Source organism: Semicossyphus pulcher, unplaced genomic scaffold (assembly GCF_022749685.1).
Source record: "Semicossyphus pulcher isolate SPU_LCO1_2020_fin unplaced genomic scaffold, fSemPul1.0.p SCAF_27, whole genome shotgun sequence".
Lineage (NCBI taxonomy): Eukaryota > Metazoa > Chordata > Actinopteri > Labriformes > Labridae > Semicossyphus > Semicossyphus pulcher.
In genome coordinates this window covers 2,598,126-2,620,384 of record NW_027211701.1, presented here as the reverse complement: position 1 = coordinate 2,620,384, position 22,259 = coordinate 2,598,126, and the positions used below count along the sequence as shown (strand labels likewise).

The window sequence follows — 22,259 nt, the reverse complement described above, 5'->3', positions numbered from 1 at the left end:
CACACACACACACACACACACACACACACACACACACACCCCGTGTTTTCCATAAATGATAACAAACAACACTTATGATAGTCGGGAACAGTTCTCTTTGTTTGGTTGAGAATTTTTCCTCCAACAAACATACATGACAGAAACATAACATACATTAACCCAATACCCAATCAAACACTAACCCAATACTTTTCAGTTTGCTCCAGACTCCCTGTGATCTGTAGCACTCGATAAGGTGGTGTTCTTGAGTTTCATCAGTGGATAATTTTGTTGTTGTAACATAGCAACTCCAAGATACCACAGCTCTCACAGGAAGTCTACCAACAGAAATAAGCCAGCATACATCTCTAATGCTCTGATATATATATAATTTACATCACCTTAGTGTAATTATCAGTTATATTTTTATATTCTATCAATCCCCCATATGTATAATCATTTATAATATTAAATATATTTTTACTGGGTGTACCACGCCAACTGATCTGTAAGTGTTGGTGATCAGATGTAAAATCTCCGTGCAGCAGCTTGTAGAAGGGGCCACTTCTTGATCTGCCCCTTCTCTTCTGCCACAAGGAGCGATCACCAACCCAGAGAGCATTTCTTAAGATGGCAGCTGATACGTTTTTAACAAAAACAATTTAAATTAAGTCTTATAGGCTTATATTTCTAGCTCCATCCACCAGTCAGTTCAGAACCGACACATCTTGAAGAACTACAAAGTTCTGTTGCCTTTTGGCCTAAGCTTAGAATGTGCAGTATAGTATATGACTATAGACTATTACAACATTACAAAGTGCTCTTTAGCTTGGTGGAATGATGCAGTGGCTGAGCAAGCTGCCCGTCTGCCACAGCTTATCATGGAGAAGACGAGAGGAGTTGTCCAAAATTACTCTAGTTTCGTCCTTCATCCTCCTCTCACTCACTGACTCCAGCCTGTCCAGTTCAAGCCCAACCACAGAGCTTGTAAAGCTTGTTAGCCCCACCAGCACAATACAGCAAAGAACGGTGCGATGTCAACACAAACGCACTACAGGACAAAATGAGCTTCCGTTAAAGTGGGTGGCTCTTAAAAGAGCCGTTGTGTTCAGATAGATTACAGCAGTTTACTTGGAGCTGGTGTACTTGGTCACCGCCTTGGTTCCCTCAGACACGGCGTGCTTGGCCAGCTCGCCGGGCAGCAGCAGGCGGACGGCGGTCTGGATCTCCCTGGAGGTGATGGTGGAGCGCTTGTTGTAGTGAGCCAGACGGGAGGCCTCACCGGCGATGCGCTCAAAGATGTCGCTCACAAAGGAGTTCATGATGCCCATGGCCTTAGAGGAGATCCCGGTGTCGGGGTGGACCTGCTTCAGGACCTTGTACACGTAGATGGCGTAGCTCTCCTTCCTGGTCTTTCTCCTCTTCTTGCCGCTCTTGCTGACGCTCTTAGCGACGGCTTTCTTTGAGCCCTTCTTGGGCGCTGTCTTCGCTGGTTCAGGCATGATTCTGAAGCGATTCTCGTTAGTAACGATGTTGACGCAGGGGTGGAGCGACTGTGTTTATACAGGCTGTATGCAAAAGAAACTGTGTCGTTCCCTGCTTGTGATTGGTTGAGCTGCTCTCTGGGTTGGCGGTGGTCTTACTGTGAAAGCTCCTGTTTCCATGGCAACCTTGCTGTCTCGTGACGGATCGAGCAAGAGGAAGACATGTGGTTGAACTATGACCAACAGTGAACCTTAATTCAAAGTAAATGTGTATGTTGTTGTTGTTGTTGTTGTTGTTGTTGTTGTTGTTGTTGTTGTTGTTGTTGTTGTTGTTGTTGTTGTTGTTGTTGTTGTTGTCGTCGTCTGTTAGTTTTATTAAAGCTACCAGCAGATCGGTTTATTCTACCCCAAAAATTCCTGTTGATTAAAATGTACAACATGCACAAATACAGGAAATTTAAGGTAGGGAACTGTTCTTATCTGATCAAAAACACGATATGTCACCCACAGAAAAAAATGCGGACATAGACTAAGCGCGATAATAATCTACTGTTTTACAATAAAGTTTGCCCCATGGCCCCTCAGTCAATTCATAGGCTCTTTAGACAGGTGTCGTCTCTGATCTCTGTATTGTTACCTTAGTGGAACTTAATGTTATCGAAGTTTCTTAATTAACTTAATCTATTCTATAATTCTAATTAAATGTTTCAAATTATTATTAGATGAAGTAAGTTTTTCATTCTGTGATGTACTCTCAGAAACACTTATCTGTTGTTGCACAATACAGTACGAAAAAGACTGAGAAGTACTGGGTTACACTGATTATAATTAATACTCGAGAAAGTAGCAGAGGTCAATGACAGATTGTGGTTTGTGACTGGGGGCGCGTTAAAAAAACACAATCGTAAAAGTTACCCCTATGATTTACATCCCGGATAAGGAAATGTTTCATTTTGATTGTTGTAGACGACTTTTTTTTTCTCGAGAATCTACATTTAATTAAACAGACACATTGCTCAAAACCTAGTACTCCACAATACCTGGTATTTAGAATTAAACATTTAATTTTGGTTAAACTCTGTTAAATTTGGTTAAAGTACATTTTGTTTCCCATCAGCTAGTAAACTGTCTAATGCACCTGGACGTGTAACACTTGTCTTTAGCTTATAAGTCCACGCTGTCGCAAGTAAAATCACACTGAGTGTCACACCTGAGTCAAGATTGAATGCACAAGCACTCGAACCTCCTATCTCAGGTGAAATTACTTCACCTTGAAGAGAGCCGAACTGCTGCCGACCTTCATTACTCTCTCTCTCTCTCTCTGTCAGTCTTCATCCTCTTCTTTAGTATAATCGCTCGAGCCTTACATCCCCGCCTCTTCTGTGGTTGCCTCAAACACACAAATTTAATATCTCTTTATCTGGTCGTTATAACTGTCATATCCTTGTGTTGTTGTCATAACCAGCAGCGAGGTTGAGCAATATCACAGTCTATGCCATGTGATGGTAGAGACGTGTACACGAGTAAATATTTGGCAATACTGGTTCTAGCTTATGTTACTTTCTGTGTTACACGATTAAGGCAGACATGAAGGAGTGGGAAGTCGTAAATTCAAAGCAGGAAGAGACATCTCGCCTGTTAACCTTAAAACCTCTAAGACTTGACATGGTCACTCTCAGGACCCATGAAGCTATTTTCTATGTATTGCTTTAAGTCATTATTGTCTCAAATGTTTAATCAGAAAGAGACCTGAAAGTTCACAATAATGGGATCATCAACAGGTTAGACCCCTTTAACACCTAAGTCCAAACAGGCTGCCTGGAGTTCTTTTGCTGTAGTGTCAGAAGAAGTGCTTTGAGTCAGAGCTTTTGCCCCTTTTTCCAGGATTACTTCAGCTTTCAATATCCGACAGTTATTTGACGTCACTGGATGTTATGTTGTGCTTAAAAAACCCCAAAACAGAAATGGATTTGAAATGTTTTTAGAGAAGTATAGCATGTATATGTGAATACAAGTTACACATATTGCATTTCAAATGTCATCTTTTATAAATTTGTCCAAGAAAGTTTGTGAGGCACAGGCTTGTTGACTGTAAGACACACAAACACATGCTGCAGGTCGACTTTTTTACTTATTAGATTTAATGGCCCATCTGGTTTCTAGGCAACGTGTGATGGCATGATAGTGTGTTCTATTCCTCATTTTTATGCAGTTCTCAAACCCTCACGCACTCACACACTGCACGCCTGACACCATTAAAGTCTGTGAGTGTTCAGTGCTTAGGCTTTAGGGTGGAGATTGGGATTGGGCCCATTTCCGTCATCTACACCTGCACAGGAAATAGGAAGTTGCGGTCAAAGTCACACAAACACACTCTCCCTACCTCTCTTTGTTGCTTTGTTTGAAATATGTATTTATGTCTAGGAGGTAAGTTGTAAACTTGCTTTTAACCTGGATAAGCAAACCAAAATGTTAGACGGCAAATTGCTTTTGATCTGAAACTCTGAAAGGAAATGTACTGAAGTCAGTGCAACAAGTCAAAATCACATTATTTAATCAAACAGCAACAATCCAGATCAGTCTGAAGCCTCACAGAGCTGTGCAACATGAGTGTCTCTTTAACAAGGTACTGGAGCTGGATTTGTCCTTTGACAGACACACATATAGCAGGACGACTTCCCATCATATTGTTCTCATTACTGCACAGAGTCAGTCAGTGCCAGTGGCCTGTGTCCAGCCCCTGTGAGTCCTCTGTACGCAGAGTTGCTGCAGGTGACGGAGGATTCAGCAGGTCGATGATCTGTCCTTCCCGGAGCCTCAGAACCGCCTGCTTCAGACTCCACCTGCAGGGAGGGACAAACCCAGCTCAGGGATGCCTTCAACACATCCAAAGTTGCATTTTGAAAAACCTAAGGCTGTACCCGACTCAGAATTTTGTCAATCTCATTTGCCATTTAATAAGTAAGCTTGGACTAGTGTTTATTTTTTCAAAGTAAAGCAACATACTAAGAAACACAACTTTTCAGTATAAAGATTCTTTATTCAGTGTTTTTAGCAGTTTTAATATCAGGTCGGCCGGTTTTGGAGAGGAAGCCTCTCTGGAAGATTCTGCTTCACATTCAAACCTTGTAAATGATCAACACTGAAGGGCACTTTGAGACTCAGTTTGCACAGTTTACAAGATTCCCCCTAATGTCAATAATTCCAATTAGAGCTGCACAGTTAATCGAATATGAATCCTGACCACGATTTTGCCTTCTCACAATTAAACAAACATGACTGACGGTGATGTTGACGTTTAAAATGCTCCGCGCGTAGAAGACTCAATGCAGATCAAATCAAGCGCTCCCTAAACTAACAGCCACTCCTCCAGGGGAGCCGCAAAGCAACATGACTAACTTGTTCAAGCAGCTGGAAAAACAGCACAAAGTGCAGCATGATGAGTGTGTGAAGGCTGAGAGGAAGAACGAGCTGCTCCCCATCCTCCAGCTTCAAGTAGGACATCCGTAAGAGAGACGCTGTACAGAGACACCCTATCCACCCAACTCCCAAAGGCACACTGAGATTACCCATGGTGCACCACATTCAGGTAAAGAACCTGATTTTTAAAAGGTATAATAAGTAGGATTTTCCTAGAAAAATAAAATATAGACTTTCACAAATTTAATATAATATAAATCATCACTTCTAGGCCTCAATACATGTGTGTTGGTGAGGGTGTGTGCAGACCCTTGTGAGACCCTTCCCTCTGCATCTATTCCCAATCATAGCGTACAGGTGAGTGTGGGAGTGGTTCAAATGAGCAACTAGGCCCCATTCAGACCGGCAAACATGGCAAAAGAGCGATGCAGAGTTGGCCTTCTTTCTGTTGGACAGATAGATGGCTCAAACCGGGTAGGACAAACCGGCAGTTAGCATGCTTGCGCAAAGGTAACCATGATGCTGTCGGTGTTAGCTTGGCAGGTTGGGCGTGTTCTCGCAAAAGATAGTGATGCTGTGTTCGAAATGTCATACTATACTAGCATTAGTACTGATTTGGCCAAAGTGTAGTCTGTAGTATGCAAACAAAAGCAAAATGTGCAGTACGCCAAAAATACCCGGATGTCCTAATGATTCGGAAAAAATCTCCAGTATGCATCAGACCAGTCTACCTTGCCTACTGTACCCACAATGCAAAGCGCTGGAATGTCACAGCAGCAGGTGAAATGACGGACAGCAGCAGCATTCCAGCAGAAGGGGTTTACAGCTAAGGTTTACTTCCGCCTGGCGTAGCATACTGCAAAATGAATTTGAAAAGCTCCTCCATACTACATACTACCGCCAACGCAGTATGGAGTATGCAGTATGTAGTATGCAGTATGCAGTATGTAGTATGTAGTACAGCATTTCGAACACAGCCTGAGAGTGAGCTTCTGGTGACAAAGAGCCCAGGAGGAGGGGCCCAGTTTGAATGTGTTGACAAAATGCAAGGAAAAATCCTTATATCCTTAAAAACCTTATTATACCTTTAATTCTAAGTTTGATACAAAATTTAGCACAACATGGGAATGAAAGTGTTGCTCTGTTTCAAATGTGAAAGTACAATGAAAAAATGTGTCTACTATTCTTCAGTGTTCATCATTCACAAGGTTTTTATTGGGAGCCGAATGATCCGAGGTCTCCTCCTCTGCAAAACAAATCGACCTGATGATTCTAAATAAAAAAATGCATAAAGCAGTTTCACATTTAAACTCGGTGTTACTCAAACACTGTTTGTGGGCTGCCAGCTGGGCTGCTGAAGACTTTAGCTCCCTAGCTGACTCCAATCCTTCAGCTAGTTAAATTATATGTTAAAATTTAGAAACGACATGTTTTGAAACACTGAGACAGAAGTGGAATATTAAATGCTAAGCTGGAAAACTTTTTATTTGTGAAACAGGAACAAATAGTTGAAGCTTTGAACAGCCAAGTCTGATTTTACTTTACAGGTACACTACAGTATTACAATAGGAAATGTGATAGCTAATAGATTGTAAATGCAATTATCTACAGAAGGTGCATCATGTGGGTGAACCTCTCTCCTGTTGGTTTCTCTGATCTCATCTGTGCACAAGTTGCTCTTTTATACCAAATAAAGTGTCTAAGTCATAACTGTATTTTCAAGGGGCACAGTTAAGTCCCCTCACACAATCATTTACATAACACATAACTATTTAACAACACACTGAACTGAAAGGTACTGAACTCTACACAGAGCAGGAAGTACTCACCTCTTTGTATCGGGGTCTCTGACTGACGACGTAAACAGATAACCTCCATTTTTTGACCCGGTCACAGGAATCTTTATCTGCAACACAACAAACATTCAGACTGTTAAAGTGCAGGAAGATCTTAAAGTACATGACTGTGTGGTAGAGATGTTGATCATCTGAATGCCACTAAAATCTCACGAGACTTCTCAAGCCTTAAACTCAGTGATTACATGAACCTCTCTCCACTGAGGTTTGTTTGGGTTTCTTCAGCTCAGGAATCAGGAGGCAGCTGAGCTCTTGCGAACCTTTGATGCAATAGAAAGGTATTTATAGCGATCTCTTGATCTGTGCCTCCACACGATCCCGCTCTTTGAATTGCATGCAGAGGACTACTCAGAGTTTTATATTTATATTTATATTATATTTTATGAATCCCTCTCTCTTGCTCCCTCATTTGTTTATTTAGTGACTGCATTCGTGCGCTTGTGGGAAAGTAGAAGTCCAAATATTAAGATTAAATATAAAAAAATCTTTTGTGACGTGAAACCCTGTTGCATCTTTTTTGTGTCCATTTTTCTAATATTAGAAAACGATTCCCCTTTTTTTCCCAGTGTCACACACTTTTCCCAAGTTGCTGCACGTCTGTTTGGTGTCTGCAGCTTTCAGCTGCCACAGACTTTAGACAAACTTTTCAGCGGTTTTCAATTTCAATTTTTCAATTTTGAACGCAGCGAAACTAACCACTTCAAGACATCTAAGGAAACATTTTAGGGAATTTACTCCGAACTTTTATCGACATTTTACCTGAAGAGAACTCAGACATTGGTCGAGTCACTGAATCAAAGAACAGTAAGGTGAGACTAAAACATTGCTTCCTGTGTTTCCGAGCAGCGATGATCACATGCACAATTTTAGGACAAGTCCAAGGCCAAAGAGTCAGACTAACATTTGCAGTGAGTCAAACGTGGCAGCTTAAAGTTACAAATAGTCACAGAACAACAGCTGACTTTATCGGTCCCTCCAGGATGTCACAGCATTTCCTGTGAGTGTTGCTGCCATGGCAGCTTTTTAAAAAAATGTTTTGAGGCTTTTTATTTTTGGGTAACACGTCCACTGTGAGCGACTGGGACAAACGCTCCAATGAAGCCATCTATTGGCTGAGCGAGCTGTTTGTCTTCTGACATCACGTCCGGTCAATTTCTGTGACAAGACGCCAAATAAAATGTGTAAAAACTGAGAAATACTGAAGTCAATAGCCATGAAATGCTCATTTTGCACCGCATGTGCATATTCAATGCTGTCTATATGTGCAAAGAGAATCCACACACTACACCGCTCGCTTTATTTCAGCTGCTGATAATAGGAAGGAGGATAATTATTACACTGTGTCATTGCTGATATCAAATAGTCCAAAAACATAGTACAAACATCAATAACAAGTAAGTATTACAGGAAAAGATGCCCTCAGATGTTTATACAACATTACAGACCTCAGGGGATCAATATTTTGAATATGAAAGACGCCAGTTTGGTGACATACAAGACTTCACACGTGCAAAGAAATAGGATGACCGGTCAAATTTGCAGTAAAGTTGAGGTCGGGAAAAGCATCCTGGAGGGACTGCTCTGTAGACCACAGTACCTGTGAAGTGTGCGGATCTACTCGGTTGTGTCTGTCACTCAGATGGATGTTGTGGACCTTTAAAGGCGGAGCCCCCAGACTCTCCATGGCCAGCGGACAATCTTCTAACTTCTGCAGAGCCAGTCGGTGATAGTCTGACTCGCTGAATCTCTCTAGTTCACGCACAGAAAGGTGCAAAAAAGAGGTACAAAATAATTTGTTAGATATTAATAATACACATTTGGACTGTTTTAGACATGTGCACTTATGTGTAATGACGAAGAGCAGTTAAAATGAGCTGCATTGGTGTCTCACGGTGGAAGTAAACCTTCATTCTCGTCACCAATTTCAACCAAGTTTAGACAGAATTATTTCAAAACTTAACTCAAACCTCAACAGTTCCCAGAAGCAAAGAAAAACTAACATAAGCAAACACAAATATAAACACACAGTGCTCGTCTGTACTCACTCTGCTGAAGGTAGTACATGGTGCCGATCCCTCCACCGGTCAGCACGGTGGTGAAGATGGTGAGCTGCTGCAGGTGACTGGTGGAAACCCTCATCTCTGCTTCCTTCCTGCTCTGACAGAAACTGCTCGGGTCGGTCAACTGGAGGAAATGTTTCCATGAAAGACTTGCATGAAAGTAAGCAGGGAACCAGGAATCATTTGCAAAGAAATAATCAAAAATCAGTTATTATATGTAACCAAAAAGCATTCAGCAGCAAAACCCAGCAACTTGGGTAAATAATTAAGTAAACTCTAAAATGTGTTTATATAAGACCATTAAAATAGAGGTTGGGAGGTTTAAAATTACATTTCTACACTGTTCAGAAGGTAAAAAGTTATGGTTATGATACTTTACACATCTTGTCTTGTTAATTAAAAATATTTATGGCTTCTCCAATGGCGTCGTTAGACCTGGGCATCCAGGGTTACAGCCACAAATGTTCACCCTTTAGATGAGTGTTTTCTACCCCAGTCATTCTCAAACAACTCAAGACATTTTCACAGCTGTTTTCGTTCTGAAGCACAAATAAAACTAGCCCACACATCCACACAATCCTGGGGTCAGTAGAGACGACTCACACTGCTGCTCAGAAACAGATATACCGCAGATACACCTCAACATAGTCTACTCATTTTGTTTTCCTCATGTTGTGTTTTTGGTTCAGTGCCATAAATAACCCTTACCAAGTGATCACTTTGGCTCTACACATCTGTTTGCCCATCTAACTGTGGGACATGCAGGGCTGAATAAAGCCTCTGTTCTCTGTTAGAAAGCAGACATTAGCTTGAGTCAGTGTTCTTTGGCACCACAATGTCTTAGATTCAGATTAGTGAAGGAGCTGTGGTAAGGATGATGAGAGGGAATAAGTGCTTTGTGTGAGATACTTATAATTTCAAAGTGAACGTCTTATAAATGCATCACTTGTTGTTTTACTTCATGTTGTAAACACCAGCCAGCGCACCAGATCGGAACCTCTTGGTAGAGCACATTACCGAGTCTCACATCTTTCAATTATGGGGGAAATCTAAAGGTTTCTGGACAGGGCTTAGCCCCCAATGTTTCAAGATCCTAACGACGCCTCTGGGCTTCTCAAGATAAGGGTTCTACCGTTCTGATAGACACCGGCACAGCTGTAACAATTGTCACAGTTTAACTGGTGTTGAATAAACTGGTGGCGGTCACAGATGTGTGTGGGCGTGGCTTATGAGTCCGTTGTCCACAAACGAGGAAATAAACGACTCGATTGCATTTCGCAGCTTTATCTCAATTAATCGGTGTCTTTTGAGACATTGTAAGACACACAGTTTGCTGGAACATTATTTTTTCTGTGGACAACATTACATAACAATAGTGAACCTTACACTCGCCATCGCCGATCGCTACAAACTCGTCTATGCTTCTGTTTTCTTAAAAATACCGTAATGCCACGGAAACATCGAGTAAATAGAGAGGAGAGTCAAATCGGTAAAAGCTTCACAATAACTAAAACTCAATACATCTAAAGCATGAGTCATCTGTGGTGTAAAAGATCACATTAACTGGTCAGCTAAAGTTTGAATTAACTTGTGATGTTCCGCTGTGTGTGGCTGTGGTTGCAAAGGCGAGCTCAGAGCTCGTTTTTATGATGCCAGAGCACTGACGTGCACAGATGACAAACACGTATCCACAAGTAACTGTCAAAAACTCTTGAATTCAGTTTCTACGTTATCTTGCTGCACAGTTTAAGGGAACTCCAACCTGCAAATCCGTTTAAAACGATGTCTAATGTAAGTGACTGTGTCGATACCTGTTCAATGCTGCACTAAACATTGTTCATGTTATCTTTTTTTATATTTGTGCCATGACAGCTTTAATGTGTTAATACTCTCATACAGAATATACGTAGCTGAGTCTGAAGTATAAAGGTATGCCCAGACGTTGTGGAACCAAAATGTTCTCATTTAGCATCTTCTTCTTCTTCTCCTCCGTCCTTATGTCTCTGCCTCACTTCTCACTCTCTCATCCTTGATCTGAGGATCTAAGACACAAGGAAGAGGCGCGAGTGAGGATATATAATGTAAAGCACCACAGCCCGGGTCAAGATAGCAGCCTAGCATGGTGTCTGTGCTAGTTAGCATAACACACAGTTAGCAGGAGGAAGCCGGACAGAACCCGCTGTTTGTACATCTGTACCGAAAGCTTTAACGCCGGTGTGCTACAATGAAACAATCATTCAGACACAGACATACAACAGTCACACAGATGTTACCTTTGATTCGTCTCTTTTACCCCTGAAGTTTCATGTTCGGCTTCTATTCTTCTTCTTTGGTGTTTTACGGCAGCCGACATCCATAACGTTGCATTACTGCCACCTTCAGGTTTTACTTTTCTTCATTTTCTAACCGTTTAAATCCGCTTATCAAGTCCAGTCGCCCTTGAAAAGTATAATATCCAAAAAAGTAGAATCCACTTTCTTCCTTGTGAACTGTCTCCACTTTCAAAAATACTTTTGACACTGTTCTCTCCGCCTTGTCCCCCTATCTGTTGATATACCAACACTGGTTTGTATTGAATGTAAATGTCTGCCCTTAGTTTTATTATTCCATTGTTGTTGCCACTGCTGGTTAACTTCTCTCAAAATTGTGCCTTTCCCCTCTGTTTTTTTATGATTTGATATTGATTTCAACAATTACGTTTCTTCCTGCTTCTTTTGCAATTTTGTCTGCCCATTTCCTGGTATCCCTGAGTGTGCTGGGACCCACATGAACCTTACATTCTTCCCTTGTCTTGATAGTCTTGTGTTTGTAACACTATTTCATAAAGCAACTCCTGGTGACATTTGACTGTCCCTGTCTTGATGCGCTGTTACTGAATCAATTCATATAACTATTTTCCTTGAATGAATGTGTTCACTCCATTACACTGCCATCACTGTTGCATACAGTTCTACTGCAAACATACATAATCTAAAGTTCTCTTACTCATTTTCAACTTGAGTTTTGGCACAACAATTTGTATTCTGTCAGTATATTTCTTCTCCTTATAATTGCAGTGTTCTGGGCCTAAATCTGAATATTCTTATTGTTTAGTGTTTAAAATCAACTACTGGACTTTCCAATACTCCCAGAGGTCTCTCAGGCCACACCACAGTTTGACAAAACTCTCTCTCAAAGACTCCCATGTCTCTTGCTATTCTTTCCCCTGTCCAGCCAATGCTTTCTTTTTTCTTCTTCTCCCTCTCCCAGCATGTCTGCAGCACCTTCTTTGTTTTATGGCTCTAATCCTGTCCTCTTAGGCTGACCCAGTAATTTGCTGCTAGCTGTTTCCTTCGTAGCGCCAGGGGCATTTTGCCTGCTTCCACTTGGAGAGCACACGCTGGTGAAGACATAACTGCACCCAGGCGCACTCTTAGAGCCAGATTGTGTATACTATTGAGATCTTTTGAAACAGATGTTGCTGCTGAGATCCATATCTAATGCTTCCATACTTCAATCAAGATCTTATTAAAGCTACATATTTTAGAGATACAAAATCAGCTCCCTGTGTCAAGCCTGCAAGACATCTCATGACATTCATAACTTTTTGGCATTTATTGACTACATTGCCTACATGCTATCTCCATGTCAATCTTATATCAAAATACAGAAAACTCTCAACTGTCTCTAAATTAATTCTGGGTTCGGCTGAAATATACCGGCGACGGGGATCCTCCCAACCATGATTATGTTGGTGAAGAATTGCTCTTTCAATCATGCTGGATAAACACCTTCGATGTGTACTCTTTCATTGCTCTCCCAAACAAGAGAGACTTTGAATTGTGTTTTCTTCAGGAAGCTCCGCTTCGCCGCTTCTTGGAGGTTCAAGCCTCCAAAAAATTCTTGACCGGCAGAATCCCTGACCACAACATCGAACTGTACCTGCGCAGATACTGCGAAATCCTCTAAGTCATTAAACCTGTTGACAAGTTCGGAATCTGGTATGGCATGCGCAAATTTAAAGTCAAAATACACAGAGACTCAAACGGACAAGTCAATCAAATTCCAAACTCTATTTCTTGGGCCCCTATAACGGGAGAATCATGTACCGCCGACCTAATCTCTGACGACCACTAGGTTAAACAATGCTCCACTGTCGAGTGCTGGAGATGTGGCACGTTGGGTCACAAGGCAACAAGTCAAGATCAAAGCAGCAACCAGCCCCTGCCAGCTTCCCTGCCGCGGCCCCCAGCTCCACCTCCTGATGACCTCTCTTCGTCTCCAGGTGAGGGTTCTTTAACCATTGATAGCGATGCTGATGACATTTACAGTATTGCTGAGAGTTTTGAAGATGAAAATGAAAACATACATTATGAAAGTGCAAGTGAAACCCCGAGCTCTGACGTCAGCTCTGAAAAGTTAACAGCTGGCCAGAGAGCCAGCACCCCACGTCCTCCTCCATACGATTCAGAGTCCAACCTATCCGACTCCAACTCTGGATCGTTCTCTCCGACACCTGAATTTCCTGTCCCTGACACACAAAATGAGACTCCCTTTGAAATGGTTAAAAAAAAGAAGAAGAAAAAGAAACCCGCTCAGTCGTAACAGAGAAGCAAAACGTCTAAATGATAACTGTTCTCCATAGCTGTGTCACCACTTATCATCATCAGCCTCCCAAAAAATCGCTACCTGGAATGCTCGGGTGTTCAGTCAGCTGGAAACAGAGTGCAGAAAATCAATTATTTATTGAAAACTGATTTTGATGTCTTGTGTGTCCAGGAATTAAGACTAAAAACATATGATGATGTTGGAAATGTTTGTGACCTGTGGTTCCAAGGTAAATGTGTTGTATCAATAGGAGAAAACAGTGCTGATGGAGTAGGAATATTTTTCAAAAATCATGACGTTGAAATTTTCAGAAAGAGAGAAGTCATTCCAGGTAGACTGCTGATGATTGATTGCTTTTATCGTGGTGAGAAATACCGAATTATAAATGTTTACACCGCACCAGAGAAACGAACAAAATGAGATTATTTAAAGGACTTAAAGAACTGTTATTTGTTGGTTATAAGTTCATCCTTTGTGGAGATTTTAATACTGTGACTGAGGAAACCGACAGAATTAGTGATGTACCTTTTAAATTATGACCTGAAGGGAAACTTTTAAAAGAAATGTGTGAAGAAACTAAACTTATTGATGTATTCAGAAGTGTGTATCCCTTCGGAACAGATTTTACAAGGTTTGATAACAAGACAAAGACACGTATTGACGGAATTTACGTGTAAGCAAATTCATAAACTCTATAAAAAAACAAGAAGGTGAAAATGTTTTTAATGAAAAGATGAAAAGAGAAACTATTAGAGATTTATGTGCAGATAGTTATAAGATCGATACCGATCCAGCCACTGTGGAGTCCTTCTTAAAGTCTATCTCCTCTCACGACTCCTTAAACTTTACTCCCCTCCTGGGAGAGATCAGGACAGACGAAGTGCTGCAGGCCATCCAACAGCTAAACACGGGGAAGTGTCCCGGTCCTGACGGCCTTCCTGCCGAATTTCATCAGCTGAACCTTGATGGAGTCATAAACCTCCTCACCTCTGTGTTCAACGAAGGCCTCCACAGTGGTTCTATGGGTGATTCATTTTATCAAGGTATTATGTGTTTATTATATAAAAAAGGTGATGATACTGACATAAATAATTATAGACATTTAACCATTATGAACACGGATTATAAAATATTTGCTAAAATAATTATGAATAGATTAAATGATATCCTAGATGAAATTATAGATGTAGAACAAACATGTGCAATAAAAGGAAGGCTGATGTGCGATAATCTCTGTATTTTAAGAGAAATTATAAACCAACCAGAAGAAACTAAAGGATTTTATATAATCAGACTTGATCAAAGGAAAGCCTTCGACTACATCTCCAGAGATTATCTCTGGGCTGTCATGAGAGCGTATGGTTTTCCAGACGCTTTCATAAACATGGTTAAATGTCTGTATGTTAAATCAAGTGTGTGTATTTATGTTAACGGTGTTTTAACAGAAACGTTTCAAGTAGAGAGAGGTGTGAAGCAGGGCTGTCCCTTGAGCGCCGCCCTTTACATCTTGGCTATCTGTCCTTTAATAAACAAGATGAATAATGACAGCCTTTTAACTGGCTCCAGGGTAGGACACATGCACAAGGTCACAGCCATGGCTTACGCCGATGACATCACAATCATCATAAAAAATCAACAGGAAATGGATGTTTTAACTAATCATTTAAACTTGTATGAACAGGCCTCAGGTGCCAAATTAAATCAGGATAAGACAGAAGGAGTTTGGATCGGCTCAGATGAAGACGTACAAAACATAAATATTAATGTGAAACAAGAAATTAAAATACTTGGTCTTACCTTCTGTAACAGAGAATGTAGTGAAAGAAACTGGGAGAATAAAGTGTGTGTGGTGAAAGAAGAAGTAAAGAAGTGGGAGAACAAAAGTACTAATTACAAAACAAGAATTAATCTTGTTAAAACGTTCATCTTATCCAAACTCCTTTTCCTGGCCAACATTTTTCCTCTTTCTCACAAAATGATCATTCGACTAAACAAACAGTGTAAATATGGTATGGGGAACCACCAGAGAAGTCACTAAAAGAGCTTTGTTATTTAAACGTAAAAAACAAGGAGGTTTAGGAGCTATTGATTTAGGACTCATTTCAAAAGCCCATTAATAAACCACCACCATAAGCTTGTAACTGTTTCACAATTAATTAATTTGAAAGGAAAACAATGAATCATGCCTGTGAGCAGTTTAAACCCAATGTCAACTCCTCACTTATAGACGCTTCCTTGTCATCCAAATCTAATCGTGTAGAAACCAGGAGGCTGTTCACACGTGGCATTAACATGCTCTTTCAGTGTCCACTTGTGATCAGATCTTCTCCACACTTTATCAAACACGTGGCCTTAATGACAGCTGATGCAGATTCACTGAGAGAGGGAGCAGCTGACTGTGCACTCAAGTGAAGACATGAAATAAAAACCTAATGTTCCCCTACAATTGTGTTGTTCATCAGTTAGTGTATGAACTTCAGACTGTAGTCCAGGCCGTCTTTAATGAAGCCCAAGATGTGTACACACTGTCAGACCAATGTAGACAAATGTGTCCCAGATCACACTGAATGTGTTCTAACTGATCCGATCTCAATGCATCCTGGGAGCTGTACACCTGTACTTCCACTTGTCATCAAATCACTCAGGACACATGGTGTAAAGAAGGTCTACATAGAAAGTAAAACAGTTAATATTTTATGTAGGGTATAGCCCAGAGTTAATGATTCTAAATGAAAGACAACTCTGGTCTCTATTGTTACTCACCAGAATGTAAAACACAGTCCCCCATTAGGAACAATTAAGGAAGTACAATTAATTATAATATTCACATCGTCTCTGATTTCCGATGCATTTCCCAATTAGCTTCTCAATTAAATTTCATGAGGATTTAATAAACAACTAATGGTTCATAAGTATGCTCCTATGCTTTTCTGCAGTAGATGACAGTGCTTGGTTTATTAAGCTCATGGCATGTTTGAGGATAATTGTAAGCTAGCATAGGTGCTACATTAGCTTTGCGGCTTTATTGCTGCTGCTAATGCTAATAGTAGACCTGTTGACTTCAACTGTTACAATTACGATTACCTCAGCCTTTATCATTACTCTGCTTCTCTCGCTAATTTATTTATTTATTTATTTATTTAGCCAATCTTCACCCTAGTCTACCACTATTATTGGCATTGTAACCATAAGTATGTGTCTGTTGTTGTTCATGTAACAAGGACATATGATGTTGTTGTTGTTGTTGTTGTTGTTGTTGTTGTTGTTGTTGTTGTGGTAACAAGAACATATGTTGTTGTTGCTCTCTTTGCCTGTCTCTATCCTGCTTCTCCTTTTATCCCATTTTCGGCCCATCCAGTCGAGGCAGGTGGCTGTTCAACATGAGTCTGGTTCTTCTCGAGGTTTCTGCCTGTTAAAAGGAAGTTTTTCTGCCAATGTGCCGAATATTGCTAAGTGCTACTCATGGTGATTCATGTTGGGCCTCTCTTTAAATAACATAACAAAGAGTCGGTCTAGACCTGCTCTTTCTGTAAAGTGTCTCAAGATAACTCTGGTTATGATTTGGCGCTATACAAATGAAATTCGATTGATGGATTTGATTGAAGACATTTAATTTAGCATTTATTCATTTTGCCTCATTTAGCAGTCATGACTTGACAAATAGATGGGAATTCATATGGGAAGCTACACAGGGGCTTAAAGTTCAAATGAGCTGTGCTGTTAGCCCTGTAAAAGGAGCATAGGAAAATCCTACTTTACAATCAAATAAAACAAAATAAATAACAGAATATATTAAAGGACAATTGAGCTTCAGTTAAATTGGGTGGCCCTTAAAAGAGCCGCTGTGTTTAAATGGACAGCAGCAGTTTACTTGGAGCTGGTGTACTTGGTCACCGCCTTGGTTCCCTCAGACACGGTGTAGTGAGCCAGACGGGAGGCCTCATCGGCAATGCACTCAAAGATGTCGCTGACAAAGGAGTTCATGATCTCCATGGCCTTAGAGGAGATCCTGGGGTCGGGGTGGACCTGCATCAGGACCTTGTACACGTAGATGGCGTAGCTCTCCCTCCTGGGCCTTCTCTTCTTCTTGCCACTCTTGGTAGCGCCCTTAGAGACGGCTTTCTTTGATCCCTTCTTGGGTGCTGTTCAATGTTGCCAACTTGGAGACTTTCTCGCTAAATCTGGCGACTTTCCAAATCCTCTTGGCGGCTTTTTTTTTGTCAAAAGCAACTAGTGAAAAAAACTAGCGACTTTTTCTTGTGTTATTGAAGACTTTTCTGGTGTTTTGGAGACTCTGACTTGAAAGCACGTATCGTTCTGCAGTTACTGTCCTCAATGAGCAGCAGGTGTTACTGTGAACCCCCGTCCCAAAGCACTCACAGGCAGTCAGTCGCACAGAAGCCTCATGCAGCAGTCCCAGCTGCAGTCAGAGCGGAGAGGAGACCCACATCACTCCGCGCCACACTGCAAATGAATCGCGCGTGCGCAAATCCCGCCCTGGCTTACAGAGTGGGATGTAAATGTAAATGATTTTCTAAATTTTGATATTCTAACATTTAACAATACAGGACAAAATTGATTTATGTAATGGGGGTCTAGACAAAGCATTAGTCATGAAGTTATCTTGAGAAGCGATGGCCTATTTCAATGGCAAAATAGAAAACAAACAAACCAAGAATCAAAAGAAGTAAGTTAATTTATAAAATCATGCAAATTAGGCGATGACATCATTTAGCGACTTCTAGTGACTTGTAGGACAGCCAATAGCTACTTTCCTCACTGAGGAGTTGACAACACTGGTGATGTTTTAAGTTGGTCTGACATGTCGGTGTTCAGATGCAACAGTGCAACACAGATAGACGAATGCATGAGCCGACTCGTTTAATAGGGACTGCATGCAAATTGAAAACTGTGTCATCCCCCGCCTGTGATTGGTTGAGCCTCTCAGTGGGTGGAGTGTTGGGTTTATTGTAAAAGTTTCTGTTTCCAGGAAAAGTTGCCTCTGAGAAAGTTGACTTTAAGACTCGAGAACAATAATAAATGAAGGAGGAAACTAATAAAACACGTATTTAAAATAATTATGACCAACAAAACTTTCAAGGTAAAGGGATTCGCATTTCATAGAATATAACTACTAAACAACAGTTCATGCTGCTTTTGCTCCAGACTGTTGTGGATGTGATGAGTTTCTCTCACGCATCAAATACTTTGTCTTTGTAGAAGAATTAATTGACATACATACATGTGTGTTATCCCTTTAAGTAAATACCAAGCTGCCTGTCTATATTATGTTATAAGTTCGTAGTGTTTGTAATTTAATCATACATTTTCATGAAGTATTTTTATTTCATGCAGCGATTGTATGTCAAATTCATCACAAGGGATTTCATACTGTCACCTTTCAGCTGATCATGTACTCTCTACCTCCGTTTGGGTTGCTAACTCAATGTTTTGCCAATTAATTAGAGGAGGTGTTTTTCCCTCCGATCAATGGGTGTGCTCTGATTTTCTCCAGTTCCCTCTTCCATGCACCGTATCACTTCATACAAAATGTGCATCACTCCCCTTTGACACAAACCTTTGGATACAAAGTCTTAAAAACATCCAAAAACAACAGAAATCTACAACTCTGAAGGACGCAGTAACCACTGAGCGTGATGCTTCAGTTTACTGTGCAATTACAGTGTATAGGTTGTTAATGTGCAGATACAGTGGTTCAAGTGTTTTAATGTGGCATTACAGTGTACCGAGATGTCAATGTGCAAATTCACTGATGAAGTGGTACCAAATGTTCATGACGAATCGTGTACATTTTAGCAAGAGCATAAGAAAGTGGTTTAGCAACAAACATGATTTAGGGTTTGTCTCTTGTAAGGTTCTTTTTCATACAGGGTTCGCCTCTCCTGCATCCGTATGTAAGGTATACCTGTGTGACAGGAGGTCTGCTCCCATTTTTTTCTTCAGCGTATGCAGTTACCAAGTGAAGAAGATGCTATCAAAACGACATCCACAAGCGCCCCACCTGTATCCCATCTGGCAGACGGAAACTGGGCAGCAAGCCGGCATGGCTCCTCTATCCAGTTTGCCGAAATATGCCTCTAAATTCGGTCAAGATTGGGTTCGGCTGACATTTACCAACGATGGGGAGACTATGTAGGTGAAGTGATTCTTTTTCAATCATGCTGGATAAACCCATCCGATGTATACTCCTTCATTGCTCTCCCAAACAAGAGGGACTTTATGCTTTGCAAAAAGCAATGCATGGAGTGCTGCATGGGTGTAAAAAAAAAAAAAAAAAGGTTGTGGAAAAAAAGTTATCTCTCTGGTGCTCTTCAGTTTGGGGATCCAAGTTAAAGGTTACTGAAAGAACCTGAGGCACTCAGAAGGGTAATTAATAAAAAATAGATTCATAGTAAAAACATACCCAGGGAGATAAGATAAGAGACTGTATTGATCCCCTGTTTGGAGTTTTTCACTTGTTACAACAGCTCAAAGTAAAGGACGGGTTTAAAACAAGTGATTGATTAAAAAACGTGCAAGACAATAAAATGCATCGATTATGTTAAAATTACACTATGTACACCACCCGAGGACGAGAGTAGAAGGGAAACATTTTACCGTTTTCACATCGTTGAAGCATCAAAACAGATATCAAGAAGCAGGAATTCACTCAGATGAACTTGTGTGTGGCTCTTAAAAGAGCCTTTTGTGTTTGTTCAGGCGCTGACAGCTCACTTCTTCTTGGGTGCTGCCTTCTTGGTTTTGGGCTTGGGAGTCTTCTTTGCGGGTGCTTTCTTGGCTGCAGGGGTCTTTTTTGGCACCTTCTTGCTCTTGGTGGCCTTCTTGGGGCTCTTAGCTTCTTTCTTAGCCGCTTTTTTGACTGCTGCGGGCTTGGCCTTCTTCGGGGACTTCTTAGCGGCTACTGCCTTCCTAGCTGTCGCTGCCTTGGCCTTCTTGGCCGCTGCGGGTTTCTTGGCGGCGGGTTTCTTGGCTGCGGGCTTGTTGGCTTTAGGAGCGGCTTTCTTGACCGGCTTCTTGGCCTTCACCTCAGCCGTCTTGCTAATCTTGAAAGAGCCGGAGGCCCCGGTGCCCTTGGTCTGGACCAGAACCCCCTTGATCACCAGGGTCTTGATGGCGATCTTGACGCGGGCCTTGTTCTTCTCCACATCGTAGCCTCCGGCAGCCAGAGCCTTCTTGATGGCGGCCGCGGACATGCCGCCCCGCTCCTTGAACGCGGCCACAATTGTAACGATGAGCTCGCTGACGGTGGGGCCGCCCGTCTTCGGCTTGGTGACCTTCTTCTTGGCCACTTTAGCCGGGGCGGCGGGAGCGGCGGCGGGAGCTGGAGCTTCTTCTGCCATTGTTTTCTCGGAGCGTCGTTTACAACACGGAGTGACTGAACTGTTAGAATGTCATGCGCAGGAGGCTGTACTTAACCATACTATGAGAACCGTGGAGACTCAACCCATCGCGTGCCTCCTCTGAGTCGTGTGGATGCCGAGCCTCTTGTGTTTTCTCTTCCCCGATAAAAGAGTCCAAACTAAATGTGGGAGCCGCGCTGAGGGCTGACAGTGAAGCAGCAGATAGCGGACTTGTGTCTCTTCATATTGAAGTCATGTTGAGCTCTGCTGCTCACTGCCTTTTCTTTGTGGAGCCTCCAAACCTCACATATTCACCGCCGTGAGCAGCACTGCTCAGCGGCTTTTTGCGCTCATTTATCTCCTAAAATGATTTAAAATCCCTCAGAGCTCCGTGAAAAGTGGTTTTCCTGCTGGCCCACATGTTTGTTCAGGGACTCCGAGTAAAAACAACAATGAGCTGATGATCAGTTTGTGATTAAATCAACTTCTTCGGGTCCCAGCAAACACACTGATGATGGCTGAGGCCAGGCTTCCTGTCAGAGCTGTTCACTGTGTCTGTGGACATTTCTTCAGCGTAAATAAGAGAACTAACTACAACACTGTAATAACAACACAATAATTAATTAAATAAACAAATAAATGATTAAGTTATCGAATAATGAGAGAGCACACTGATAATTCAACGATAGCTGTCTGGGATGGTTCACACAGTTTTAATTCTGACTGAACCCATTCTGAATAGGCGATCCATTTGAAATCCCTCTTTAAAATGCTTCTGTATGAAGCTGCTTTTTACTATAGTTTTTTGCTGTATTTTATTTTTTTTACTATTTTTTTCAGTCTAAATCATTGTATCATTGTGAGAAAGTACTGTTGAAGTGTCGCTTTGTTTATGTATGTTAAGTCTCCTCCCCCTTCAGGCTTTAAATCATCAGCATCACTGTCTGATCACAACACTCTAAAACTCATCCACCAGTCACTACATGGCAGCTACTTTGCAGTTTTTCTATGTATGCATATCTGCTGTATCATATTATTATAGTACAATATCATATTTTGGTACATATACTTCTGCATTTGTATTACCTCATCCATACCGTACAATTACTTCACATGTGTAATTGTTATTTATTCTGCAATATGTCACTGTACTCATCAACCATACCATGATACACACCATGGCCCTCATTTATCAAACGAACGTACAGCAGAAAACTGTGCGTACAACCATTTCCACGCATGCCTCAGCATTTATCAATTTGGACGTGAGTGGAAGCTACGATCAGATCTCACGTCAGGTCTGACATTGTGTACGCAAATCTGAGTCTGTGGATTTGCGGTGCAGCACAGCAAAATCTGGCTGAGTCTGAAAGGAAAACTTATCAAACTTAAAAACTTAACTTAACTTAGCTAAATAGCCTAAACATGACAACTAATTATTGCACATCAAAATTTGAAATAATAAATGCAAGCAGAAATCTGTTTTTGCAAATGAACTCAAAATAGCCTATG

General features: G+C 41.3%; 4 protein-coding genes across 6 annotated transcripts; all 4 read right to left on the bottom strand.

Moving 5' to 3' along the window:
* Nucleotides 1–917: 917 nt before the first annotated feature.
* LOC138604916 (histone H2B 1/2) lies at nt 918–1,488 on the bottom strand. Its single transcript, XM_069676953.1, has one exon. The coding sequence runs from the start codon at nt 1,479–1,481 to the stop codon at nt 1,107–1,109; it is 375 nt and encodes a 124-aa protein (XP_069533054.1). The 5' UTR covers nt 1,482–1,488; the 3' UTR covers nt 918–1,106.
* Nucleotides 1,489–3,995: 2,507 nt separating this feature from the next.
* coa1 (cytochrome C oxidase assembly factor 1) lies at nt 3,996–11,150 on the bottom strand. 3 transcript variants are annotated; one of them, XM_069676940.1, is made up of 6 exons: nt 11,073–11,150; nt 10,697–10,841; nt 8,785–8,923; nt 8,337–8,488; nt 6,713–6,789; nt 3,996–4,306 (listed from the first exon to the last, which is right to left on the bottom strand). In XM_069676940.1, the coding sequence occupies exons 2-6, from the start codon at nt 10,769–10,771 to the stop codon at nt 4,177–4,179; spliced, it is 573 nt and encodes a 190-aa protein (XP_069533041.1). In that variant the 5' UTR covers nt 10,772–10,841; nt 11,073–11,150; the 3' UTR covers nt 3,996–4,176. The 3 variants fall into 3 exon arrangements, with proteins under 3 accessions (XP_069533041.1, XP_069533042.1, XP_069533043.1); XM_069676941.1 differs by lacking the exon at nt 10,697–10,841; XM_069676942.1 differs by lacking the exon at nt 10,697–10,841 and having other exon boundaries at nt 8,785–8,948; nt 11,073–11,129.
* Nucleotides 11,151–17,253: 6,103 nt separating this feature from the next.
* Nucleotides 17,254–19,567, bottom strand: LOC138604777 (histone H2B 1/2-like). Its single transcript, XM_069676766.1, has 2 exons — nt 19,522–19,567; nt 17,254–17,528 (listed from the first exon to the last, which is right to left on the bottom strand). Exons 1-2 carry the CDS (start codon nt 19,565–19,567, stop codon nt 17,254–17,256), a joined length of 321 nt encoding a protein of 106 aa, XP_069532867.1.
* Nucleotides 19,568–20,029: 462 nt separating this feature from the next.
* LOC138604904 (histone H1-like) lies at nt 20,030–20,759 on the bottom strand. The gene has a single exon (XM_069676939.1). It carries the CDS (start codon nt 20,745–20,747, stop codon nt 20,118–20,120), a length of 630 nt encoding a protein of 209 aa, XP_069533040.1. The 5' UTR covers nt 20,748–20,759; the 3' UTR covers nt 20,030–20,117.
* Between the last annotated feature and the right edge of the window lie 1,500 nt (nt 20,760–22,259).

Bases quoted from the DNA above. Each gene is read 5' to 3' on its own strand.
- LOC138604916 (XM_069676953.1), bottom strand. From the start codon at position 1,481: ATGCCTGAACCAGCGAAGACAGCGCCCAAGAAGGGCTCAAAGAAAGCC.
- coa1 (XM_069676940.1), bottom strand. From the start codon at position 10,771: ATGCTAAATGAGAACATTTTGGTTCCACAACGTCTGGGCATACCTTTA. The intron at 8,489-8,784 runs GTGAGTACAGAC...TGCGTGAACTAG, and splicing joins CATGTACTACCTTCAGCAGA to AGAGATTCAGCGAGTCAGAC. The intron at 6,790-8,336 runs GTACTGTGGTCT...GTTGTGTTGCAG, and splicing joins TAGATCCGCACACTTCACAG to ATAAAGATTCCTGTGACCGG.
- LOC138604777 (XM_069676766.1), bottom strand. From the start codon at position 19,567: ATGATTGAAAAAGAATCACTTCACCTACATAGTCTCCCCATCGTTG. The intron at 17,529-19,521 runs GTAAATGTCAGC...AACATTGAACAG, and splicing joins ACATAGTCTCCCCATCGTTG to CACCCAAGAAGGGATCAAAG.
- LOC138604904 (XM_069676939.1), bottom strand. From the start codon at position 20,747: ATGGCAGAAGAAGCTCCAGCTCCCGCCGCCGCTCCCGCCGCCCCGGCT.